This window comes from Glycine soja, unplaced genomic scaffold (genome assembly GCF_004193775.1).
Source record: "Glycine soja cultivar W05 unplaced genomic scaffold, ASM419377v2 tig00104511_1_pilon_84547_1256723, whole genome shotgun sequence".
In the NCBI taxonomy this organism is placed as follows: Eukaryota; Viridiplantae; Streptophyta; class Magnoliopsida; order Fabales; family Fabaceae; genus Glycine; species Glycine soja.
The window spans coordinates 466,549-493,857 of record NW_021144441.1 but is presented as its reverse complement, the minus strand read 5'-3'; the positions used below and the strand labels follow the sequence as shown (position 1 = coordinate 493,857).

General features: G+C 30.6%; 1 protein-coding gene and 1 pseudogene across 1 annotated transcript; one reads left to right on the top strand and one right to left on the bottom strand.

Annotated features, from left to right (window-relative positions):
- Nucleotides 1-3,090: 3,090 nt before the first annotated feature.
- LOC114404558 lies at nucleotides 3,091-8,694 on the top strand (annotated as a pseudogene).
- On the bottom strand, nucleotides 8,622-17,920 carry LOC114404557 (plasma membrane ATPase 4-like). The gene is made up of 16 exons (XM_028367467.1): nucleotides 17,569-17,920; nucleotides 14,148-14,267; nucleotides 13,811-14,047; nucleotides 12,593-13,354; nucleotides 12,376-12,498; nucleotides 12,193-12,297; nucleotides 11,956-12,100; nucleotides 11,694-11,858; nucleotides 11,034-11,272; nucleotides 10,913-10,945; nucleotides 10,743-10,824; nucleotides 10,491-10,651; nucleotides 10,219-10,392; nucleotides 9,709-9,891; nucleotides 9,428-9,609; nucleotides 8,622-8,840 (listed from the first exon to the last, which is right to left on the bottom strand). The coding sequence occupies exons 1-16, from the start codon at nucleotides 17,614-17,616 to the stop codon at nucleotides 8,744-8,746; spliced, it is 2,856 nt and encodes a 951-aa protein (XP_028223268.1). The 5' UTR covers nucleotides 17,617-17,920; the 3' UTR covers nucleotides 8,622-8,743.
- Nucleotides 17,921-27,309: the final 9,389 nt, after the last annotated feature.

Sequence of the window (27,309 nt, the reverse complement as noted above, 5' to 3'; positions counted from 1 at the left end):
ACCCTCACAAATTTTTAACACGAACAAAGCATCAAATACAAAGCTAATTTAATTTAAAAAATTATAATAAAAACTTCACATTCAAACTTTATTCCGGCCTCAAAAAAATTACTTCACAAAATAAATTTCATGCCACACACAATTGTTTGATTGCAAACTTCAAACCTTTAAGACTGAGAAACTTTAAACTTGAAGAAGGAAAGGTTCACCAATTTTCAAAAAAACGTAGAACAAACAATTTTAAAAATGCAAGCAATTTTAAAAACGCACAGCAAAGTATGGCAGAAGCTGGAATTTGAAGCTGCATGATCTCGCCAGCACCACTGGCTATATCTTTGATCTCGCCAGTAGCACTGGCTATATCCTTGATCTCGCCAGTAGCTCTGGCTATACCCATCGTCTGAAAAAGCATGTGCAAATCGCCAGTCAAACTGGCTACTCCCGTTGCAGGCCAAATCGCCAATGGGAGTGGCGAAACCAAGCCACGTGTCACATCTTGGGCAAACTCGCCAATGGGGCTGGCAGTTTCTTTGGAGTTGCATGCATTTTACGTAGCAAAAGAGACCCATGCTGGAATTTGTTTTAAAATAGCACCATTTGAGGAATAAGTTTGTAAAAGTAGCCCCTTTAGGGCAATTTGTGACACCCTCTACCCCTCACATATATACTAATAAGGAAAAAAAATTCAAATATTAATTAAAAGTATTTTTAAAACATTTTTTTTACAAGTCTTTCAAAGGGGAAAAAGGCTCACATTCATTTTCTTCTACATCATATTCAAACTTGTCCAAATAAATAATAAAGTATTATCGACTCAAACAAAGTCATCTAAGCTTCATACAATTAATATAGAACCTATATCCTAATGTCACATCCTATCAGAGCATTGTGTTCTCGTGTCCCCTAGCATGAGATTCTTCATAGTCATTCACCTATTCATTTGCTCCCCCGAACACAAGTTCAAGATCATCACAGGATCCAAACACAACAACACACATTACACAATAGAGAAGCAAGACAATTAAATATACATATTATATAAATGAGATACCACTTGCTTAAACATAGCTCACGTAACTTCACCACCTCGTCATTCAAAATTCACTTTTCAATCATCAATCACATTACACAAGAATCCCACACTTCGATCAAGATATAATAACACATCAATTAGCAAGCATATGCAACAGTTATGCTAAGACTCAATCCTATATGCAATGTGGTACCATGTCAGTGAAAAACCACCCTGGGGCGCTTAGGAGTACATAACAAGACACACCACACCATGGGTTTGTCAGGTCACTCTCACCAAGTAAGATCATAGGGAGACCAGTCGGGGTCACGATGTTTTGCAAGAATGCTCCAACCATATGGGATCAACATAGGCTTAAAGGAGCACTTAAACCCGGTGACCCCCAAGGCCTACACTCCGAAGAGTCCGTCAGGGCCTCTCCCTCCTGATTCAGGTCTAACCCCTAAAATAATTTTTTTGCATGCAGACACTGCTCATGAATTATACAATACCCACGACCTCACACTCGTGTTTTAAACACGTTCAACACAATTGCGCTACGATTTAACACTAGTTCCTAAATAGGAAACCTACATTTTCTCTTTAACATTGTGCATCAACGCTTTTCTCAAGATAACGCTGGTCGGGTTATTGTACAATTCATAGCTTACAACACAAGTAATTTCACATCAAGTGTTAACTACACACTTATCTACAACTAGAACTCATTCACAATTTCACATCTCATAGTGTCACAATCCACCATCACATGTTTACACGTATCTCACAAATTAACACATGTTCAACTTTACACTTATACTCAATCTTAATAACAATATTACAATCTCAAAGCAACATGTTATTCTACAATTCATCACATACTCACAATTTGAATCATCATTTTATATCCTCAATATAACAATTTATATAAAAGACTATCACAACATGAGGACTAAAACCCCTCAAATAATATTACACAATTATATCAAAATCATAGGTCGAAATATACAAATATCAAGAGCACAATTTATCAAGCAATCTTCATTAGGACATCAATATTTTATTTATAATCATAAAGGAAAAATTGCAATTTAACAAACATCCCAAAATAAAACCCCAATTTAATCCTCTAAGGATTCCTACACATGTTCTCACTAATCTCCAAAACTGTGAATAACTCATCCCTTACCTCTAAGCGGACTCACATGTCTTCCCACAGCGATAGCGTCATCTCTAACGGTTCCCTAAGATTCCTCCAATTTTTCTTCCGACTGCTCCGATATAGTTCCCAAACGTCAAAGAAACGAAGAAAGAATTAAAGCCTTCATTTGGATTATCTTCATGCGATTCCTTTTTCTCCCTCCACAAACAATATCTCGCAAATCCCAACGGTCAAAGAGTGCACAAATGAATTTCGAACAACATATCCACATTTTACAACAATCCAACGGTTAACGAAACCGGGATCGTAGTTTTACCAAGACAGCTCTGGGTTTCTGCGGGAAAGAAAAATGCTACAATGCGAGGGGTATTTCTCTTATCTCAGACGTGATATCGAAATTCCCAATGGTGAGAATGCTTGGAAATGGGTTGCGAACATGATGTTTAAATTTTACAACAATCGAATGGTGAATGAGTCCGAGATCATCATTTTTCTGAGACAGATTTGGTGGCCTACGGGAAAAAGAGAGGGTTTTGGGAGAGGAAGAGAGAAAAAACGAAATTGGTAGGCAAAGGATGAGAAGTCAGTCTGAAAACTGACCTAGCATGTTTATTTATAACTAGGGGTATTCACGACCTATTATTTACTTTATTTATTTATTTTTATTATTTTATAAAAAAAGAAACTCTATTTTATTTTCCATCAAATGAATAATAAAATACCTTTTTTATTTCCTCTCAAACCATTATTTTATTATAACTATTTTTCTTTATTTATTTATTTAATTATAAAACATCATTATTCTCTAAAATTTTATATACGAAAATAAATGGAATGTTACACAATTTTCCGTTTAAGGATGCAATCACTAACCCAAATGAAATACGTCAGACATTAGAACAACCACAAAGTGAAAATGAGTTCACAGAGCCTCGTTTTGCATGCTAACTTGTTTCGAGCATGTTTAGAAATCCATTGCAAAACTACATTTGAAACAAAGGTAATTTTGTGAAGGGATCATAACCCTTGTTTTTGTGTTCATTTTACTTTTATCTGTTAGATTTACATTGGAACGCTAGCCACTACATTTTTAAGTGCATTTCCAACTGCAAACCAAACATGCACGAATCTTCTGCTGCTAATAGCTGATTGTCATGCTCAACTTGGAGTTGACTAACATAGGAACACATGTCCAAATGTTGAATCAACTGTACGCAGTGCAGTTGAGATGAAACTTCAACGGAAATTTGTGACAGCTCCTGCTACACTCTTCTTCCCTGATTGTCTAATTGTTAGGGTCATCACAGTTATTATTTATAGTCTGTATTTTTTTTTTCTTTGTATGCACCCTTTGGCAATAGGTGTTAGTGTTACTAAATTTTATGTGTTTTATGTGCATGTGCATGTTGGACAGGGATGTGATGCTACTAGCTTCAAGAAACAACACATCAGACAAGGATAATCTCATCAATTTTTCACTAGCTGGTGATGGGTTTGACACTGATCAAAGCCAAGGCTGCGACTGACACTTGACTGTGTAGGTGGCTGCCATAATAAGGTTTCATGTGCTGACATATTGGCAATGGCAACTAGAGACGTCATAGCATTGGTAAATAAGCAACAATAGCCTTGGCAAAATAGAGAGCTTCCAATTAATATTCATAAATTGGATTCTTTATAAACTAAGTTCATCAATCATAGTATACTAGTTGTCTCTATAATAAGTAACAGTGGGGTAGAATTAGAGAACGCAAAATGAATTAGAATTGGCAATGGCAACTAGGGATGCTATAGAATTGGTAAATAAGGAATGTCCTTTGCAATAAAGCAAAGCTTACATGCATTTCATTAAGTACTTTTTTTTTAGGAAGATTCCTTCAGTACTTTTGGTACTGTTTTCAAATCAAAATTAGAGTTTCATTGCATTAAAAGTCAACATAAATTACTGAGGTAAAACTCTAAATATGATTTGAAAACTGTAACATCCCAATTTTTGTAATCTAGATTAAAAAGGATTGTATTTTTTTTAAATAAATAAAGTTTTAGAAAAATGATGAGATTTTATAAATAAATAAATAAGGAGATATAATTATCAATTAAAATAATAATTTGAGAGAAAATAAAAATGATATTTTATTTATTTGTTTGATAGAGAATAAAATAGAGTTTATTTTTATAAAATAATAAATAAATAGAGTAAACCTAGCTATAAATAGTGTTAGGTCAGTTTTCACACTGACGCTGTCTCTCCTTTCCCTCATTTTCGTTTTTTCCCTTCTCCTCTCAAAACCCTTACTTTTTTTCCCACAGCCCACCAAACCTGTCTCAGAAAAACGACGATCTTGGATTCATTCACCGTTGGATCGTCGTGAAATTTGAGTACCACGTTCGCAACCCAATTCCGAGCATTCTCACCGTTGGGAATTTCGATATCACGTCTGAGCTAAGAGAAATACCCCTCGCATTGTAGCATTTTTCTTTCCCGCAGAAACCCAGAGCTATCTTGGTAAAACTACGATCCCGGTTTCGTTAACTGTTGGATTGTCGTAAAATTTGGATATGTTGTTCGAAATTCCGTTGCGCAAGCTTTGACCGTTGGGATTTGCGAAATCATGTTCGTGGAGGGAGAAAAAGGAATCGTATGAAGATAATCCAAATGGAGGCTTTAATCCTTTCGCCGTTTCTCTCACGTTTGGGAACTCTATCGGAGCAGTCGGAGGAAAAACTGGAGGAATGTTAGGGAACCATTAGAAACGACGCTATCGCTGTGGGAAGACACGTGAGTCCGCTTAGAGGTAAGGGATGAGTTATTCACAGTTTTGGAGATTAGTGAGAACATGTGTAGGGATCCTTAGAGGATTAAATTGGGGTTTTATTTTGGGATGTTTATTAAATTGCAATTTTTCCTTTATGATTATAAATAAAATATCGATAATGAAAATTGCTTGATAAATTGTGCTCTTGATATTTGTATATTTCGACCTATGATTTTGATATAATTGTGTAATATTATTTGAGGGGTTTTAGTTCTCATGTTGTGATAGTCTTTTATATAAATTGTTATATTGAGGATATGAAATGATGATTCAAATTGTGAGCATGTGATGAATTGTAGAATAACATGTTGCTTTGAGATTATAATATTGTTATTGAGATTGAGTATACGTGTAAAGTTGAACATGTGTTAATTTGTGAGATACGTGTAAACATGTGAAATTGTGAATGAGTTCTAGTTGTGAATAAGTGTGTAGTTAACACTTGATGTGAAATTACTTGTGTTGTAAGCTATGAATTGTACAATAACCCGACCAGCGTTATCTTGAGAAAAGCGTTGATGCACAGTGTTAAAGAGAAAATGTAGGTTTCCTATTTAGGAACTAGTGTTAAATCGTAGCGCAATTGTGTTGAACGTGTTTAAAACACGAGTGTAAGGTCGTGGGTATTGTATAATTCATGAGCAGTGTCTGCATGCAAAAAAATTATTTTAGGGGTTGGACCTGAATCAGGAGGGAGAGGCCCTGATGGACTCTTCGGAGTGTAGGCCTTGGGGGTCACCGGGTTTAAGTGCTCCTTTAAGCCTATGTTGATCCCATATGGTTGGAGCATTCTTGCAAAACATCGTGACCCCGACTGGTCTCCCTATGATCTTACTTGGTGAGAGTGACCTGACAAACCCATGGTGTGGTGTGTCTTGTTATGTACTCCTAAGCGCCCCAGGGTGGTTTTTCACTGACATGGTACCACATTACATATAGGATTGAGTCTTAGCATAACTGTTGCATATACTTGCTAATTGATGTGTTATTATATCTTGATCGAAGTGTGGGATTCTTGTGTAATGTGATTGATGATTGAAAAGTGAATTTTGAATGACGAGGTGGTGAAGTTACGTGAGCTATGTTTAAGCAAGTGGTATCTCATTTATATAATATGTATATTTAATTGTCTTGTTTCTCTATTAGCTAGGAATGTGATAACTCACTCCCTATGTGTTGTTGTGTTTGGATCCTGTGATGATCTTGAACTTGTGTTCGGGGAAGCAGATGAATAGGTGGATGACTATGAAGAATCTCATGCTAGAGGACACGGGAACACAACGCTCTGATAGGATGTGACATTAGGATATAGGTTCTATATTAATTGTATGAAGCTTAGACGACCTTGTTTGAGTCGAGAATACTTTATTATTTATTTGGACAAGTTTGAATATGATGTAGAAGAAAATGAATGTGAGCCTTTTTCCCCTTTGAAAGACTTGTAAAAAAAATGTTTTAAAAATACTTTTAATTAATATTTAAATTTTTTTTTCCTTATTAGTATATATGTGAGGGGTAGAGGGTGTCACAAAAACAACACCAAAAGTACTTAAGGAAATATCTTCAAGTTTTGCATATACGTAAATTGTATCATCTGTAAAATAAGTTCAATTAAAGTGTAGTAGTTGTCTGAGCATCCACCTCTAGCAAATGCAGCATATCTATACAAGTAATAATGGGGAATTAGACAAGTATTACTATGAGACTATGACCCCTGCGACATCATATTCTTTTGATTTGTCTTTATAATATTATTTTATATTGGTTAGGTGGAAAATTATATGTAAAATTTTAGTTGTACAATTTAGCTCAATACCAAATGAACATTCACTTGGTTTCAGATAGGAGGGCCATCTTATTCAGTAGAATTGGGAAGGCTAGATGGGAGAATCACTACAAAAGCTAGTGTTTAAGGCTAGATGGGAGAATCACAACAAAAGCTAGTGTTTGCACCATCTACCTCATCCTGAATTCAAACTAGCACAGCTGAACCAAATGTTTGCTTCACATGGCCTCACCCTTACGGATCTAGTTGTTCTATCAGGTATTTCATTCATAATGAACAAAATACTTGTTAGTTAACCCAAGAGTCTAAGTTCATGTTTGGATATACATTGGCATGGCAAAAACCTACATTCTGCACTAGGGAAGGTAGATATAGCCAATTTCCAACATGTTTGGTTTTATGTTTGAATCAAGTGACAAATGGGATTTTAACTCTAAACTCAATTTTTAGACGTAACAACTAGCAAGTCTTGTGCAAGTTTTGCATTAGGTTGAAAATTTATACTAAGTTTCATTACAAACTTACTTTTAAGATAAAAGTTTCCTCATATAATCACTTCGTCCCAAACTCTTTGGGGAAATCAATTTTACAAGTAAAAAAAAAGACCAAACCAAGTTTGCAATGCCCACCTTTTTTGGAATTGAAATCTGACCTCTTCCAAAAAATGGTTTTACTTACGTGCACCTAAAATCAAACTCCTATCCACATGCTTGAGGAATATGGTTATTTGTCAACCGTACCACACCATGTTTATTTCACTAATGCCTATTTGAACACACACACTAAGACTTAGTATTGTTGTGTAGTGTACCATTTGGCTTCTTCATCCCCGAAAATTATAATCTAGATTGCAATGAGTGGTTACAGGAGCACATACTATTGGGTTCTCCCACTGCAGCAAGTTCCAAACAGATTTACAACTTCAGAAGAAGGAAAAGCATTGATCACACACTTCATCTCGCGTATGCAAAACAGCTCCAACAAGTGTGTCGGAACAGCCATTGACATGGACCCTATTACCCCTAGGACATTTGATTACCAATACCACGAGAATCTTCAGAAAGGAAATGGACTCTTGCTTTTAATCAAACTCTATTTACTCATAAAGGACCAAGACACTTAGTGAACTTATTTGCATCCAACAGCACAGCCTTTGAAACGTCTTTTGTAAGTGCCATAACAAAGTTCAGGCGGATTGGGGTCAAAACGGGAAACCAGGGTGAATTCAGCTGTGATTGCACAATGGCTAACTGAGCCAGCCACTAACTTTGTTTAAAATTCTTCTTTTTTTGGAGGTTAATAAATACTAAATAATGTCTAAGACCAGTGTAGGAATGATGATAATAATAAAATAAAAGACAGGCAAAGTCACTTTAGTAGAATTTGATTCTAGAACAGTTTCTAAAGACACTAATCAAGACTTCAATTTTGGGCGCTCAGTTCAATTCAAACAGTTAAGCATTTATTTCATTTTTATCTGTTATTGCTACAACCATATCAAACTGAGATGATTATGTACCAAATTTTATGTATTAGACCGTGAAAGTTTCAATTTAAAACACTTATAGATAATATGGACTTTAAAAAAAAGAACCTTGAAAAATTGGGCTAGTCATCTCAGACTCAACTTATTTTGGTTGGAGGAAAATAGAGTAAGATTGAGTTCAATATTGAGCAACGGTGTCAATACCAATGTATTGAGCTTTTAATATTATCTTAGTAAGCAATAACACTAGCATACTACCAGATAAAAAGATGATAGTAAACCCTACCAATTATGTTATTTGGTGCGTAAAGAGCATAGTATCTCCTAGAAAAGATGGAGACAGTGAGAGAGGCCATTCAAATTTTCACAGGACTCATTTTTTTATGTAACTTAAAGACAAATTGAACATGGTCTTTCTTCGTCTTTATATGTGATTTTTTCTCAAAAAAGCACGGTTCTTCTTGAAACTTGTCCAAGCTCCTTAAACTGTATAGTGCTGCTGAATCGTGTCAATGTCAAGCCCCTTCAGCTTCACCACTGACTCGACATGTCCCTTTAGAGTATGAAGCTCCCTAAGCCTGTAACACATTTTCAAATATTGTTAGAGGAACTTCATACACATCATTCATTATCCCTCAGTATCATACATTAAAATATGCTATCTAAATACACTCTCATACAGTCTTTTCAACACAACTTTTATTATGCAGTGAAATTGATCATGTGGATCTCATTAAATGATATAGGTCCAACTTCTAAGTGGACTCCATTCTATTTATTACTACCTCTGTCCCATAATAAGTGTAGTGTTAAAAAAAATTCACAAAATAAGTGTTATTTTAGTTTTTTAATTTATTATTTCTTGTCAGTTATACCCATAATAATATTAATGATGAGCAGCAAAAACTATAAATGAATTAATGATGATAACATTAATTTTGTACTTTTTCATCTATTAACTAACTTTGGTTGATCTGTGTAAAAAAAAAAAACCTAGGATGACACTTATTATGGGACAGAGGGAGTATTTAGTGAGTTCCTCATGGATTTCGCTGTGTTGAAAAGAATGTATATGAGAATGTGTTGCTCGCATCACTCATATTGAATGGCCACTTCCTAATCCTTTTCAAGCACTAGCTTAGTGTGATATAATTTAATGGCTTACCTTGCAACTTCAGCACGTCTCTTGGCTTGTTCTGCAATCTCTGAAAGCTCCCTGTAGCTATTTTTGTCATTGAAAAGGTTGGAAGTTTCCGGAGGCTGAAGACCGTGAAGTGTCCTCTGTGCAGCCGCCCATTGAGCTTCCCTCTCTTCTTTACCATAGTCTTTCTTTGTAGTGAAGGCAGTCTGTGATGAGAAAGCAAGAACATGATATGAATCTAGATACCTCTGGACTAGATCAACATTGCAACAAAAGTTAAATAAGAGAAAATAAAAAGAACATACCTTGTTCTCCAAAAGATTATCCCAAGCCTTCCCACTTAGAATATAGCGGATAGCAAATTTGAGTAAATCAAGAGGGATATAGGTTACCACACTGTACAGCCAGATTACACCAGCCCAACCCCATCCCATTCCCTTTATTCTTGCAAAGCCCCAGTTAGCATACACTGCTATAAAAGTTGCCACCTGTCAATTACAGAACAAGTTATTGTTACCACCAAAGAAAACCAAAAACACTAAAACACTCATTTGCCTTGGTAACAGATCTTTTCTCTTTCCTTTTGGTTGTTTTGGAGAGGAATAAGTGCATAATGTGTAATGATCAAGACATGTCTCGAAACATAATAAAATGATGCTTCTACAATACTAAGATCAAACCACAATAACAACAAGAACAAAGCCATATCCTACTAGGTGGGTCGGCTCAGATCACCCAACAATACATCAAACACAACTGAAAAAACAACTTTATATACTGCATTGTTGATGGGAGAATAGGAGGTTCAATCTTACCAACTGAGCAATAAAAAATGCACCTAGTAGGAGAAGACCAGGTCTTTCAACAAAAGACCAGCTGCGGGACCTTGTGACGAAGATTAGAGCCTGGCTAATTATGCTGACTTGAAGGTATAAGGCTGCCATCATTTCATCGGGGCTATCTCTCAATGGCCTCACACCAAACTTGTTCTGCAAGGGTGAAAGTTGTGCTCGTAGCCATTAGGATTTCCACTACTCGGAGGTGATCATATTGAGGTAAAATGAAAACAAAGATATAAATTATGTACCGAGAAGAAGTTGGTATCTTTCATTGCCCAGAAAAATACTACTGTCATTAGTGCCATGTAACTTCCTAGCACAACGCCAGTAGCAAATATCTCCCTCAGTTTCCAGCTATCAGGAAGTGGTGATGGTTTCACTCTATCCTTGGATATAGTCATAATGGTACCTAAATGGATGGTAGTGTAAGGAAATAAGTTTAAACATTTCAGCAGAAAAGAAGCAAAAGTAACATGAAGGTCAAGCAAATATTATCTTACCATCATTGAGTATGGCAATAATCAAAACCATGAAGGGTGCAAAATCAAACTTCCAGATCAACGCAATAAACAAGAAACCAAACTACAAAACAAAAAATAAACTACATAAGTATATGATTCAATTGTATATGTAGAAATTTTTTTTGAATCAACCAAATTCCAACACTTACCACAATACGAATGGTGATTGACACAGCATAGATCTGTTCCACAATCAAAATTTTCAATATTAGACAACTAAAAACATTTAAATAAAGTCAAACAAATAACTAGAAACGCAAGGAAACTAACAGTATAGTTCTTCATCCTCTGGAAAATTGCCCTGCTGGTGAGCACTGCACTAATAATGACACTCAGACCAGGTTCAGTGAGGACAATATCAGAAGCGCTTCTAGCAGCATCTGTAGCATCGGCAACAGCAATTCCAATATCTGCTTTCTTTAATGCAGGGGCATCGTTTACACCATCTCCCGTCATTCCACATATATGCTTCCTCTCTTGCAGCCTCTTAACAATTTCATATTTGTGTTCTACCATATACAAAGACAAAAAGGATTAAAACGTTTGAAGTGTTGTTCAATTTGAAACATAATTACTCTGTTGATAAATATAGCAGTTTCAATACTTGCATAGAAGCCATGGACTAATAAGGATGCTTGAAATAATTCAGAAGAAAAAAGAAATTGATGATTGATCCGAGTGGTCCTAGACTTGGTCCCCTTAAGCAAGGTCTCGGATTCGAGCCTTGTGGATGGAAAAAACTTGGTTGGGCGGGAAAATCTCACTAAAGGTGGTGAGTCAGGTTCCCCGGTAGAGATTAATTATCAGTAAAAACTGGTTGATACTTTGTACCAATGTCATGGTGATAAAAAAAAAAAAAGAAACACTGAATTGAAGTTATCCTTAACTTAAACATGATGCTCTCATTACATATAATTCTAAAGGACTTACCAGGAAATACTCCTGCAAATCCATCAGCCTTCTCAATCAACTCATCAACTGGAAGAGCTGAAATAGAAGCATCCTTGTCTTGGCCAAGCAATGCCGATGAAGGGTACATGTTTGTTCCCATTCCAAGCCTTCGGCCTGTTTCCTTTCCAATGGCAAGCTGATCCCCTACATATGATAGAGCCACAAACAATTTCAAAGCTACTTAGCTACAGGCTTTCATTATATGGTTCGAGCTACAAGAAATTATGACTTCAAATCCTACCAGTAATCATCTTAACATTGACACCAAGGTTAAGAGCTCTTCGAATGGTTTCAGCACTATCATGCCTGGGAGGATCAAACAATGGTAGCAGACCAACAAATTGCCATGGTCCACCGGGACTATCTTTTGATTTTTCAGGTACTTCCTGTTTCACGGATCATATAAGCTTTCAATAAAAGAATGGTATTCATTTCAATCAAACAGAAAAGAAGACACATAGTTATCAGCTTTGCTTACCTGTCTTGCGACACCTAAAGACCGAAGTCCACGCTCAGCAAACTTATCAATTACAGCATGGACCTTTCTTCTGACATCCTCTTTGCAGTTGCAAAGGGTGATTATCTGAAGTAGGAGAAAAGCACGGTGTAAAGATCTTCCAAAAAAAAATCATAAGATTGTGCCAATGAAACCAATATTTACCTGCTCAGGAGCCCCTTTGCTAGCTCTATGCCAATTTCCATCAGAATCAATGTAGGTCAGTGCAGTCCTCTTGTCTACAGGATTGAATGGAAGGAAATGTACCTCCCTAACACCACTACGTGCCTGACCAATCAGAACATCAAAATTAAATTTTATTTATATCCCAAATTCAAGTTTTTATTTCTTGTACAAAGGAGTTAGATTGTGGTATATATACCTCCTTTGGGTCAGCAAGCATGCCAACAATTGCAGCATCTATGGCATCTTGATTTTCAGTCCTAGAAGCTCTTGCTGCAAGAAGGATAACATACTCTTTCTCAACACCCTTAGCAAACACCTCAATCAAGTTCCTGTCAACACTCAACTTATTTAAGGTGAGAGTCCCAGTTTTGTCACTGCATAGGACATCCATCCCTGCCATTTCCTCAATAGCTGTCATTCTTTTTGTGATGGCACCCTGCTGAGAAAGCCTGTGGGAACCAATAGCCATAGTGACAGACAACACAGTTGGCATGGCAATGGGAATTCCTCCAATCAAGAGCACTAACAGGTTGTCAATTCCTTCCCTGTACCTGCGGTGCTGAATCGGGTACATGACTATGAGCTCAATGGCGATTCCAACCGCAATTGAGCAAATGCAGAAGTTACCAATTGCTGTAAGCACTTTCTGGAAGTGTCCAACTTGGTTGGTGCTGTCCACCAGATGAGCTGCTTTGCCAAAAAAGGTGTGCACCCCAGTAGCAATCACAACTGCTTCTATCTCACCCTTCTTAACTGTTGATCCCGAAAACACTTCATCCGAGGGGCTCTTTGTTACGGGAAGAGATTCTCCAGTCAAAGCAGACTGATCAACACTCAAAGGATCACCCTCAAGAAGACGAGCGTCAGCCGGAATGATATCTCCTAACTTGATGCTGATTATGTCTCCTGGTACTAAAATTGCAGCATCTTGTTCACTCCATCGGTTATCCCTAAGTACCTAAAATTTGAGGCCACAAAAGTTTAACAAACATGGATCAAAAAGATGCTAACATAAATAATGCACACACATTCATAAATAAGGAGTGAATATATAATTAGTCCTTTGAACAATGAAATTGTATACAAATTGACAACTTGGTTATCTAAGTTAGTCTAAACTTAGTAGTAAATAGTCCATCTAATGACAATTTAAAAACTTTTTACACTGTCATCCAATTAGAAACTGTCATGTATGATAAATTTGTTGGTCTTTAAAATAACTACATTAAAAGTCATACCTATCATAATTTTTAATTGATTGATAGTATAAAAGAAATTTACAGAGCATAGAAATTAAACTTTAATTTTTTTTGCAAGGTGATACTTTTAAGAGTCAAAGCAATATATGTTTACAACTTTTAGGGACCAAATTGTATACTAACTCTATAAATAAGTTTGAGGATAAAATAAAAACCTTAGTCTTTGGAGCTAAACCAGCCATAAGAGCAGCAGCAGCATTGCCAGCATTGTTTTCCTCAATAAAACTGATTGTGGAGTTGATCACTAGCAGTGCAATAATTCCGACAAAGTCCTGCCAATCCGGTGGCCTTCCTCCTCCGTTTGCCAAAGCAATGGCCATTATGGCAGCAGCTTCCATGACCCAAGACAAGGGGTTCCACATAAAGCCCAAGAACTTCAAAAACTTGCTCTCCTGTTTTCATCACACAAGACATCATCACCTACATGCATCTAATGAAGCAACAAAAAAGCATAAACTACATTATTATTATGAGTTTGTGATGAGAACATACTTTTTTCTCTTCCAATTTGTTTGGTCCAAAGACTTGGAGCCGATTGGCCCCTTCCTCTGATGTTAGACCTGCTCTTGAACATTTCAGCTGCTCAAACACTTCCTCTATTGGAATCCGTTCCTGGGAACAAGGTAATTTAAATGCTTGTTATTTCTCATAATACTTAACAGAATGCACAAACATATGTCTCATAAATTACATGTTGCTCATTCATTTTGCTCCCTCACTCAATCACTTAATGGTTAAGGTATTCATTTCTTTGAAGAAAACAAAAATGTCAATGAAAACCCAATTACAATAATGAAAGACAGCAGATTATTTATTTTTTAAAATAATAATGAATTTATCATACTTTAGTCCTGAAAATTGACGTTAGTCATTAAACGTCACACAAAAAATCTTCAATTTGATAGGAATAATAACGACCCCACAAACGAAGCATTAAAAATTAAGAGTAGAATAATATCAAAAAATAATTAAAATAAATATTACATTAATTTATCTTCCAAAAAAAATATTTTTAGCATATTTATCGGTTTTATTCAACCTACTATTTAATTATAACGTTTAAAGTTTTCAATTATGTTTTTTTATTTAAACAGAACTTAATTTATGTTATAATTTTCAATAGCGATTACCTGAAATTTTATTGTGAAAAAATAGAATTAAATATAATTCTAAAAAAATATTGCATAAAACTGGGAATAATTTTTTTTATATACCCAACTTTAATTTTGTATCATTAACTATAAATTGTTTTAATTTTCCTTAAAATTAAATTAGAAAATAAATAAGAACTTAAATAATTGAATTTTTTTTACCATTAGTACTTTAGTATGCATTTGATTAAAATTTTAGGGATAGCGAAGAATGGGTTACTTTTAATTGCAAAATTATCCAACTGAAAGAAAAAAAATGAAAAAAATAATTCTAATGAGTAAAATAATCAAAACGTTTTTGCGAGTTTAAATATAATTTATATCTATAACTTAGAATCCAGTTGACAAATTGAACTCTAATTGGGTTAAATTTGAGAATCTATTGAAAAACAGGTGGTGACTAGATCCAGGATGAATTAAGAATTTCTTAAAGAGTACAAGATCCCTATTCGCCTTTAATTCTTGAAAAAAAAAATGAAACATAAAACAATATGAAAAGGATAAAATAAATATTTTTCCTATATTCGCATCCGATTTAAATTTTAGATCTTATAGATCGATCGGTGAAAACAATAAGAGAACATAAGGATGGGTAAAAAATTTAAACATTTTATAATTTTAATTATTAAGGTTTTCATCGTTTACAAACCAATACTTTAATAATTGGAAACAATAAGAGCTTATGCTTAAGGAAGATTAAAAGCCAATAATAAAAAATATAATGATTACAGCTCAATAAGTAGCGATAAAAAAAAAAGTTTGACAGGTAAAAACAATAGGAATAGATATACAGATGGTAAAAATAAATATCAAATAATTAAAATTATAAAAAAAATGTTTATAAATGAATAATTATAAGAATAAGAATCCAGATCAAGTAAAAATGTAATTAAAAAATTCATTTCAACCAAAACGTTTAAACTATCAAAAGTTCTGAAGCTGATATTAATATTCAGTTTAGATCCAATTATATATAAACTTTTTAAATGTAATTTAACAAAATATAAACAATTATTTTGGATAGCAATACAATCGAACGGTAAATAAAATTTTGATTGAACTCCTCTAATGATGAAGTAAAAAATATATATAAAGCAAAAAGGCCACTGTTTGCACCCTCAGTTCCAATTAAAGCATCTAATTTTGTTCACTTTAAGCTGAAGTCAAATGTATCCTTATTTTTTACCTCATTTTACAGAATCTGTTTTTGGACGAATCATTTGACAACACACATGAAAAGTGATACGTATTATATGGCACTACCTTGGAAGAAGAAAATCCTCAAAAATTTCATAAGTACAAAGGCGCGTGTGTACCAGAATAGAGAGAACCGTGCCGTGCGCCAAAAAAAAAAAAAACTAATTCAAGTCGTTATTTGCTGCCACTAATCATCGTACGATGCGGATTTCTCGCAACCTTACTAAATCATTTTTCTCATCTTCTTAAAGCAAACATATCGTCACAACACAACAACCTTGTTTTATTAATTTTATTATTTTGGTATTTTTTATTTGAATAAAATATATTTTTTCAATCTCCACAAAATATATCCTTTGACAGAACTAAGGAGATATAAGTGTCATCAAGTCCTACACCGAAAATTAGGTTCACAATCAGCTCAAAAAGCCAAAATTTATTAAGATACTTGAAGTTGCACGGAGAAGCCCATTGATCCTAACTAAGATAGTTACCAAAATAAGAATAAAATATGTTTTTGCTATTTAAAATAGTTTTATAATATATAAAAAATATTATGTTTTTTAGTTCTTGATTTTTAGTAAATAAAAAAAAAACATGTTTTACTCATCATAATTATTAGTAGGGACCAATAGACATGGACTCGTATGAAAAAGCAAGCAAGTAATAATCAGATAATTAACTGTGAACCGATAATAATTAATAAACTTAATAGCTTGTTAAAATGTTCATATACAACGAACACCAAAAGTTTAAAAATGTGATAACAACCCAGGAAAAAAGGGATTTCGGTTGACTCGGCGAAACAGGTCACGCCGCTAATCATCAAATGGCGTTTGGTAGTAGTGATTTTCACATGGTAGGTAGTCACCAAAATACGTATCTTCCATATATTCATTAAAATACGTGTATCCCAAATACGTATTCAAATACGTATATCCTAAGAAATTTCAACACATATCTTCCATATATTCATTAAAATGATTTTGATTAATAAACACCCCAATATTTGTATCTGAATCCTCTAAAGGGGAATAATCTAAACCATTGATAATAAAATCAATAATATATATATTTACGTATGGATTAGAAATTTAGAATATCTATCGTTAATACTATTCTTACTGAGTCATATCTCCAAAAGAAAAAAAAAATAGTAATTGTGTCGTGAGAATTTAACTCTTCGTGCAGTACAGTACTGTTAGAATATCCAGCTCATAAAAATCACTGTCCTAAAGAGTTGTTTTTCTGGGTTTTTTTTTTTACGAGTTTGGAGAGGGAACAAAAAGGGAACGTGACTGCAAATTAAAGTATCATTCAGTACCCGTGAATTTTTTTCAGAAAAAGAAAATCGATTTTTTATATAAAAAAAAAGTACTAAAAAAATTTAAAATTAATGATGAGACAATTAAATACTACTAATTTCCGTTGAAAGAAAGAGAAAAATCAATAGAAATGGTGAGAAAGAAAAGGGTTAAAGAGTATATTGAAATTCCATAAGAAAATAAATTAAAGGGCATATAGAAGAAAATTAAGGAGGAATAAGGAAGAAGCAGAAAAAGTACCAGATCGACGTTCTCGTTTTTTATTTCTTCGAGGCTGATGCCACCCATGTTGAAAGAAAGAATGAAAAAGAGAAAGAAGGAGAAGAAGAAGAAGGAGGAGGAGGAGAAAGAGGGTGTGTATAGTAATAATGAGTGTGTGTGAATTATGTGAGGAGAAGAAGATAGAGAGGGTTAAATAGAGGGGATAAGAGGGTGCATGAGTGGAAAAGTCCAAAAGAAAATAAATGCAGTGAGGAGAGGAAAAAGAAGCAGAAGGAAAGAGATTGAAGCTAGCTAGCCTTGAGAGAGGTGTTTGGTGATGTGAAAGTGAAGCCGTGAACCTCTCTGGGTGCTCCCGCGTTCACTCCACTTTTTTTTTCATTTATATATATCATCATTTGCGGCCACAGAGAGTAAAAAAGTTTTGTGTCAACGTAGGATAATCTTAAGAGTTTAATGGTCATTATCGGTATAAAATAATTTACATTATTAATGAATAAAAAATTAGTAAAATTTATTGGGTGTTATTAATTATTGTGTTTAAGATATGATAAAAAAAAATTAATGTTATGGGAGCAATATAATGCACGCACACAGGTACATATACATTTTTATTTTGAGTTTAATATATATGCATTACGTTATCCTTCAATCATAAATTAATGTTTAAATTATTTTAATATAATTATTTTAAAATTTAAAAAATTTATTATATATAATGAATTATGATTAAATAATTATGTAAAAAAGGTTAGACATGATGAGTGCATAACATTTTTTTCTCTTTTATTTTTACATAATTATTTGAATAGAATCCATTGCACTCTTGATTTCCATTGTTAAAATTCAATTTTTATCTTTTCAATTTTGTGTACAAATTTAGTCTTTTTACTTTTTTAATTTTACAATTTTAATTCATCTATTAACAATGATAAAAGACTAAAATTATATAAAAAAAAAACATATTTTTACGTATCCTAATAAAAAGAATTATACTTTAATTTCTTTAGTCAATGTACACCTATTAACATTTGTCCAATTTTAAATTAAATATTATAAATTAAAGTTAATAAATTTGTTATATATAGTAATTTATAATTGTATATCAGAAGAAAAAAAATTGTTTTATACTGTGCGTAAACTATTTTTTCTATCAACATTTCATTGGTCAAAGTTAAATTAATTTTGGATTTTTCTTAAATAAAATCTCAATTTAAGTCTTGTTAATAGATAGAAAAGATTTAATTAAGAGAGGAAAGACTCAAAATATTGAAATGGGTTAGGATAGTCTATTTTCTCTGGATTTATAACTTACCCGTAATGAAATAAAACGGGTTAGGCCTGGGTGTCTCCTGTTTGTGGTGGTGGGTTCCACAATCACTATTAACCCTCTTTTTGTTTGTTTTGACTTTTGAGGGATGTTTTAAAATTTTGTTAATATTTAAATATTTTAATGTTAAAATGGTCCTGTGTTTGTTTATGAAATTGTTAAATAAGTATGAGATATGAGTCAATGATGAAAAAGTAGATTGAAGGGTATCTGAAAAATATTTGATTACAATGTTATACTGGGTTAAATTAAAAATTTTAAATCTATAAACTTTTAAAATTCAGTCATGCAAAAAAAGAAGTTAATGAATTCGGCAGTTATGTTGATGTGTTTAATTTTGACCATTATTTTGGTGTGACTTAAAAACAATTCATATCAACTTTACTTACGAATGATCTAATATGTAATGTCATATGGGTCACATTAAACAATTCATTTAATCAAATTTAACAAAATACTATTTAATCAATTTATTATCTAATAAAATAATATGATCTAATTATAACAAATAAATTAACCTTATAATTATCTTTTTTTATCTAATATTGAAACAAATATATCTTTCATCGAGAATAGAAAAAGTATATTTAATAAAATTTCAAAATATATATTTATTTTATCTTTATCTTGATTTTCTTTATAGTAAACAAGTTACAAATAAAATTATTATGCATTTGATAGAAAATATAAATATTTATTTTCTATTTTTTATTTCATAAAAATCATTTAAATATAATTATGATAATTAGAACAAATATATCTTCATATTTAAAATTTTAATAAATTAATTATTATGAAATATGCATATGTTTTAATCAAGGTAATTATAAATACTTATTTATTTATTTTTATTATAATAAAAGGAAACAAGTATGAGAAACAAAATTAAACAATTTATTCAAATGTATTTAAGTAAAAAAAATTAACACTATAACAACTAATTTAATTTATGATATTATTCTATGTGATATTTTTGTAATAAAATATTTATTATATAATTATGTAAAAAAGATATTTGACCTTAATTTATAAATATTAATTAAAAAATTTTCTTATATTAACTTATTAAACATAAAAATAAAATATTATTTTATAATAAATATAATAACTAATCAGATTTAAATTATTTTTAGTCAAACCATTTCAACTATATATATAAATAATATTCAAAAATATTAATTATTAATAAAATATTTAAAAATATTTTATATGATTTCTAAATAAAAATAATTTTATACAATTTCAAATTAAAAATAAATACTAGATTTTATATCCGTGTAATGCATGACTTTTATTAAATTATAAATTACTAAATTTGTACTTAATATTTTTGTATTTTATAATATTTAATATATATATATATATATATATATATATATATATATATCATTTTTAAAAATATTTAGTATTATATTAAATATAATTACATTAAAATTGTATAAAAAGATTAATTATATTTTTAATTATATTAAATATTCAGTATCATATTATCATTCTTTAAAATATTTATTATCATATTAAATATAATTACATCAGAATTGTGTAAAAGATTAATTACATTTTTTAATTACATATTAATTATATTAAATATAATTGCATTAAATTTTTTATTTGATATACTTATTTTAATGTTGGATAAAAGATAATTACAGGATCAATTTTTTTTAGATATAATTTTATCTTATTATTTTATTAGATAAATTTAAAATTTATTAGATAATATTTTATAAATTTTGAGTAGATGAATGCAAAACTAACTAGATAATATTTTATTAAATTTGTTCAAATGAATTGTCTCTTGTGACGATATAAGTCATATTACATTGTATGATTGGATAATACATTAGTCACATTGATGTAATTTATTTTCAAGTCACACCAAAGTAATGGCGACTGACTTAACTTTTATTTTTGTGACATCTGAATCATTACAAAATAAAATTATAAAAATTATTTATTCTAAAAATCATAAAAAAATGTAAAAAAAAAATTATAAACAGGTCAATTTTACACATTTTAATCAAAGATTTTTCTATTTTAAGTTTTCTAACTAATGTCTTAAGGGTTAGGGGTGTTTGACTTTGTGGGGCGGTTTGATTTGATTTTTAGATTAAAAAATCATTTAAATCAAAGATATAATAAAGATGTAATTCAATTTAAATATAACACCAAATCAAAAACCAAACCAAATAAGGCTTTTATGGTTTGGTTTGATGGTTTTTTATTTTTTTAATCTATTATCATAATTTGAAATATATCAATTAAACTTACATAATTATTATGTTATTTTATTTTAAAAAATATATATTTTTATTAAAATTATTTTAACATATTTTAGTTGAAAATTATTTTCTCTTCTATCTATATTAATATAAAATGATATTATCAACTATTTTTTGTAACTTAATGGTAATTTGTGCATCACTTGATATTTAATACTTTTTTTAACATTACTAGTACAACATTTATTAACACACGAAAGCAAAATATACATCTTAACTATAAAGTAAAGGGAAAATAATAAATTATTTATTTAATCCTTATTATTAATTACCACAATAAAAATTAATATAATTATAATATGTGATTTGTTCAATTTAGTTTGATTTTTTATAACAAAATCCTAAAATCCAACTAAACAGCAAGAAATATTCTATTTTTTAATTTTTTGTTTATGCAATTTTCAGTTTTTTGAATTGATTTGACGGTTTATAAATAGTTTGGTTCGATTTTGAGCACCTCTACTAAGGGTAGTGGTTAATATTTACCTACCAAATAAATTGTCTAAATAACTTATTAGTTTGTGAGTGTTTATTGAAAATATTAATTTTGTTCTTATAAAAAAATTTATTAACTTGGTTACTGTAAAAAGAAAATATATTTTTATCAGTCTTCAATTGTAACTTTATTAAACTGTTTACTAACATGATTAATGAACTTAATTACTTTTCCATTCTACATTCTCAAGAAGACACCATATTTTACTATTGTTTTATCTCCCCGCCCCCCTAATCTCATCACAAAGTGTGAGAAAATCGTCCAAGAAAGTTACAAAAAGTTATAATTTTAGGGATATTTAACCGTAAAAAATTGTTTATTTCATTTTGGGAAGTTTTGATTGCCACAAATCATTCAATTCATTTGTAATCAAATTACACATGTAAGTTTGTTAGTCGCGTCCAATTACTATCTAATAAAATTATCATTGAAAACCAACAAAATATGTTTTAATTTTATCGATATCAAAATAGTGCAAAAAAAATTATGAGGATAAAATTAATAATTTTCAATTTTTATGCGGACTCAAAACATATTTTATCCAAAAAAATATTATTAATTTTATGTGTCAACTTTGATAGGATCTACTAGTAGAAGGAAATTAAGCATGTATAAACTCAAATGCCTATTTTTTTATTCATTTTATTTTATTATTGTTTTTAAGAAAATCATTTTTTTCTCATATATATACACAAAGCTCTTGAAGGAAGGCGAATAAGACTTCTGCTTGTCCCTCTAAGGTTATGTTTGACAAAACTAACTGAAAAACTTATTAAAAGTTAAAAAGTTATTAGAAAATTTAAAAACTAGCTAAGAACTTTTAAGTCAACTTATTAAATTATAAGTGTTTGGTAAGATTACTTGTTAAAATAGCTGAAAAATGTAAAATGATATAAATGAATATATTTGTATGGTTTTCAATTATTTTATGGATAAAAATATTTTTTGAGGTGTTATAATTTTAGTTTTTTAAATAATTTGAAGCTCTTGTAATTTTTTATTTTTAGATAAAATATTTTAATTGAATGTTTAGCTTTTATTATTTTTTTTCTTATTATGCATTCCATTATTAATCTTGTACTGATACTATATCTTAAAATATTTTTAAGTTTGAAATAAAAAATATACACTTAAGTACATATTATACTTTTATTACATATTATATTTTTATTATGTTAATTAGCATAATAGTTAAAATAAATTGTCTAACATAAAATTATTCAGAACTTTAATATAGTAGGAGAAATGAGTAAAAAAACAAATAAATAATAAAATTGTTTTATTTAAAAGGGATAATAAGGAACTTTAATAAATATTTCAAGGATGAAAGAGGAATAAAATATAATAAAAAAACCAGAAGCTAACATTTTAAAAAAAAATCAAATATGATGCAATCCAACCCATGGATGCTTGGTTCGGACGTTCCGAGTGTAAATTCAAGAATCACCATTGTTAACCTTCCAAGAACTCAAGAATAGAAAAACAGAAAATATGGATAAGATGAAGAAGATGAACAGAATGATGTCATGATCCACAGAGAATTGATAAGTTAAAGGAGGATTCACCACAAAGGAATAGCTTTCTTGATAAGAATCAATTTGGTTTTCAACCAAAAATAAAAGAAGAGACTAAGCTATCTTTAAGCACAAGCTTAATTTCAATTATATCAAAAGTTTCTACAATTAAGAGTTTCTAAGTATTTATAGAACTAGGCTTAAGAATATAACTAAGCCTCTAATAAGATAATAACTACGAAATCTGAGTTAATTTGATAGTCAATTTTGGCTAATAATGATTGTAATTTCTTCACTTTACTATTGTTTTTAATGAAATAATGAAGAAATTAACATCTTTGCAATTTTTTATTAGCAGAAGTCAAAGGAAGAAGATTTCAAGTGTTTTAGAGGGAAATTGATGCAAAAACTGAAAGAAAAAGCCTTGAAGAAAAGTTGAAAGAATTGGACAGCTCGCTTAACGCGCAATTCAGGCTTAGTGTGCATTCTCGCTTAGCGGGCAAGTTCAGGCTTAGCGCGAAAAAGACCCACAAAGAAGGCCAAAGGCATGCTTAGCACGAAAGTCCACGCTAAGCATGAAAAGTAAGCCACCTTAGGCCTATAAAAGGAGTAGGAAGCAGAAGGGAAAGACACACCGAGTCTCAGAGCTCTCTAGTGAATAAATCCAAAGTCTGAGCCTATTTCATAAGGGAAACCCTCCTTCTTTAGTCATTCCTCCCTTTCTTTCTTCTAGTCATCTAGCCCCTTCTTCCATCCACATTAGCCCCTGAAGTGTAAAGTCTCTCATTGCTATGAGAGGCTAAACTCCCTTTGTTGGGAGCCTAGCAGGCCAAACTCTTGTAATGTAACTATTTTTCATTATCTATTTAATGCAATCTTGTTTCTATTATTCTTCCTGGTGCTTTTCTGTTTATTATGGTCTAATCATCCATATAATATTTAGAGGATAATACATTGAAAAATGGTTATTTTCTAAAGAACTGAGGAATGATATCTAAATAAATTCATTGCTAGAAATAGATTGATATTTGTTTTGCCTAATTTATGCATCTCTAGTCTTAATGCAGTTTATTATTTTTATCTTTGCAAAGAAATTTGGGAGAAAAGAAATAAATTAGGCTCTTCATGCAAGACACCAAAGATAGAGTGTCTTAGTAGATATGGGAGAAAACAAGGATTTCATTAGATAGAGAAAATCATTAACATTGCATTATAAGTAGTTTTGGCATGTTAGGTCCCAATATTATCACATTCTGAATTCATCTTTCTGCATTTAAATCATTGTTTATTTTTCTTTTTATTTCTTTCTTTTTCTTTTACTCCAATTTTCACACTTACAATTCTCTATCTCTTCTACTTCTTCTCATTGCTTAATAATTGAGTTTGCATCACTTAAGTACAACCAAAGTCCCTCTGGATTTGACACTCGGACTTTCAAGTCTTTTACTACTTAAAATGAATTGGTACACTTGTCAACTAGTAAACATAAGGTCTATTTACATCAAGCTCAAGCCCATTACTCAAATAAACAAAAATTAGGAATTTTCGTAAATTCACGCTGAAGGTGTGTGCTAAGTCACACAGCTTGCGCTAAGCCCAGGCGTGTTGTTCAGTAATCTTCAACGTGCTCCAATTCAGCTCCTTTTGATTTTTTTCCTTCCTTACATTTGATGAGTAGTTCATCCTTGATCCTCTTGGTCATCTCTTCTTATAGAAGCTTGGCGTCATTGGCCCCTTTTACTCATGGAGTATTTCTAGGTCCTTAAGCTCTTTGGATAGCCCTGTATCATCATAGCATTAAAAAAACAATAGAAACTACTAAAAAACTTTATTACTGAAGAGTTAAATAAGTTTTTTAACTAGTAAAAGAACTTAAAAGTTGACTCAAATAGCTTGTCAGACATACCCTTAATTTATCACTGTCGATAAGTCATTTCAGTTAACTTCTAGTTTTTTTGTTAGTTGAACAACTTATTTGATTGTTCAATATTTTTTTAATAGCTTCTAGTATAATTTAAAACGCTATTTAAAGTAATATTTTTTAAAAATCTAACTTTTAACTTCTAGATTTTTATATTTTGTTTTCTTTTTATCCTTAAAATATTTATTAAATTTTCTCATTACCCGTTTTAAATAAAACAAGGATCAATTATTTATTTATTTTTTTCACTCATTTCTCTTACACATTTTTTATATATTACACTATTTATTTTAATCATTGTTCTATTTATTATATTTAATTTATTATTTTAATATTATACTTCACTAAATTAAAAATTATAAATCTTATATTTATTTTATTTTTTTAATAATTTTATTTCAGATTATTTATTTTAACAATTACACTAATTAACATAATAAAAAATATAATATCTTCTTAAATGTAATTTTTAACTTTATTTTAAACTTGATTAAAATATTTTAAGATAAAGTATAACATTAGTAATAGAATATATAATTTGGAAAAAAGGTAACAATTAAAACAAAATATAATTAAAATAATTTTATGTGAATTAAAATTTCAAAAATTTATAATTAATTAAGAAACTAAAATTATAACACATCAAAATATATTTAAGATATTGTCGTTGCGAAGGTTGAACAAGTGGTATGTAGTAGTCATTGATCTAGATCTCAATGAAAAACCACAATTGATGCTAGCTAAAAAGTATTTATTTTAAATAGGCTTAATTACTTTTGTGTATTTATTTTGTTCATTTTCGTTCTTTTATTAATAAACAATTGAATTTGATCCCTTATTTTCAAAATCGATGTAGTTTGCTCCATTCTGTCTTTAACCGCCACTAGTTAAATTTTAATTAATAAAATATTATAATTAGGGACGACTTTTTAGGGATAGTTCAAAACTTTCACTGATGATAAAAATGACAGCGTCAACTCAATTTGGACACAAGCAACCAAATTGTATTATTTTGTAAAAATTAAGGACCAAAAATTATGAGATCAAATTGAATGGCTTATTAATAGTGAGATTAAATTGAGTAAAATAAATAAATAAATAAATAAATAATAGACTTCAAAAGTATTAAATAAGAGAGCTATATGTTAGGCTTGATAACAAATCATTTTTTTGTTAGTGAACCTAAAATTTGAAGTTCAATTATTTTACTCTTAGAGTTGAACATGGAGAGAGAAAATATAAAACAAATTAAAAAAGAATTGTATTGAAAAAGATTTTTTTTTTTACAAAAGTACAATGAATTTTATAAATTCAATTAGAGTAAATAGATTCCCAATTATGTTATTAACTTGCAAGTAATTTTTCGTATCGGGTTTATGTGGCCCGAGGTAGTTGTCAAAACCATTGAGCATTAGAAATTGTCTTTCAGTTAAGTCTATTAGATTAGGCCTGCTTTAGCATCCAGTCTACACCTTAAAGTTTTTTTTAGAGTTAATGTTAATGATAACTTTAAACATAGGCTGATTCTTTAAACCACCAAATCAGGAGGCTAATGCCATTAAATTTTGTAAACGTCATTATGAGCTTTCAAGCATGGTTGAAATGTAATCAAACACTCATAAGTCCAATGTTGAATATTCAATTAAGGAGAAAAGATAGCCTAAAAATCAATGCAATCGTATATTAGTAGTTTTAAAGAAAAATTATTAGAAGGCTATGAGGAGTAATCTACACCTACTGAATAACGAATAAAATTGCAACGTATTGAATAAACACAAAAGCATTTATTATATTAAAAACATACTATATACCTACAATTAATTTTTTAATATTTACTACTACTTTTTTTATGCAATTGAACATATTTAATAAGATGTATTGAATATTCATTACCATACTCTAAAGATACTTATTCACACGATCCTGAACATTATTCTTCTTTGCTCATAATAAATACTAAAGCATTTAAAAAAATACCGTTTAAAATTCAAAATACAAATAATGAAAATTTCCACCTAATATATACTAGGAAGTTTAAAAAAATGGTACAGATAAAGTTTAAATGAATTAGATTCTTATAACTAAGAACATGAGATGCCTCAAGACTTAATGAATATTTATATTATAATACTTAAAGATCACTCAAGTCCTCACACTAGAGGTGAGATTCAAAAAACATCTATGTGGAATATGAGTTTGATGTGTTAATTGGATCAATC

What these genes read in the sequence shown, in the direction of transcription:
- LOC114404557 (XM_028367467.1), bottom strand. Translation starts at nt 17,616, where the DNA reads ATGGGTGGCATCAGCCTCGAAGAAATAAAAAACGAGAACGTCGATCTG. An exon ending in AAGATACCAACTTCTTCTCG is followed by an intron (nt 10,393 to 10,490) that starts GTACATAATTTA and finishes TCACCCTTGCAG; the next exon opens with AACAAGTTTGGTGTGAGGCC. An exon ending in ATAATCTTTTGGAGAACAAG is followed by an intron (nt 9,610 to 9,708) that starts GTATGTTCTTTT and finishes TTCTCATCACAG; the next exon opens with ACTGCCTTCACTACAAAGAA.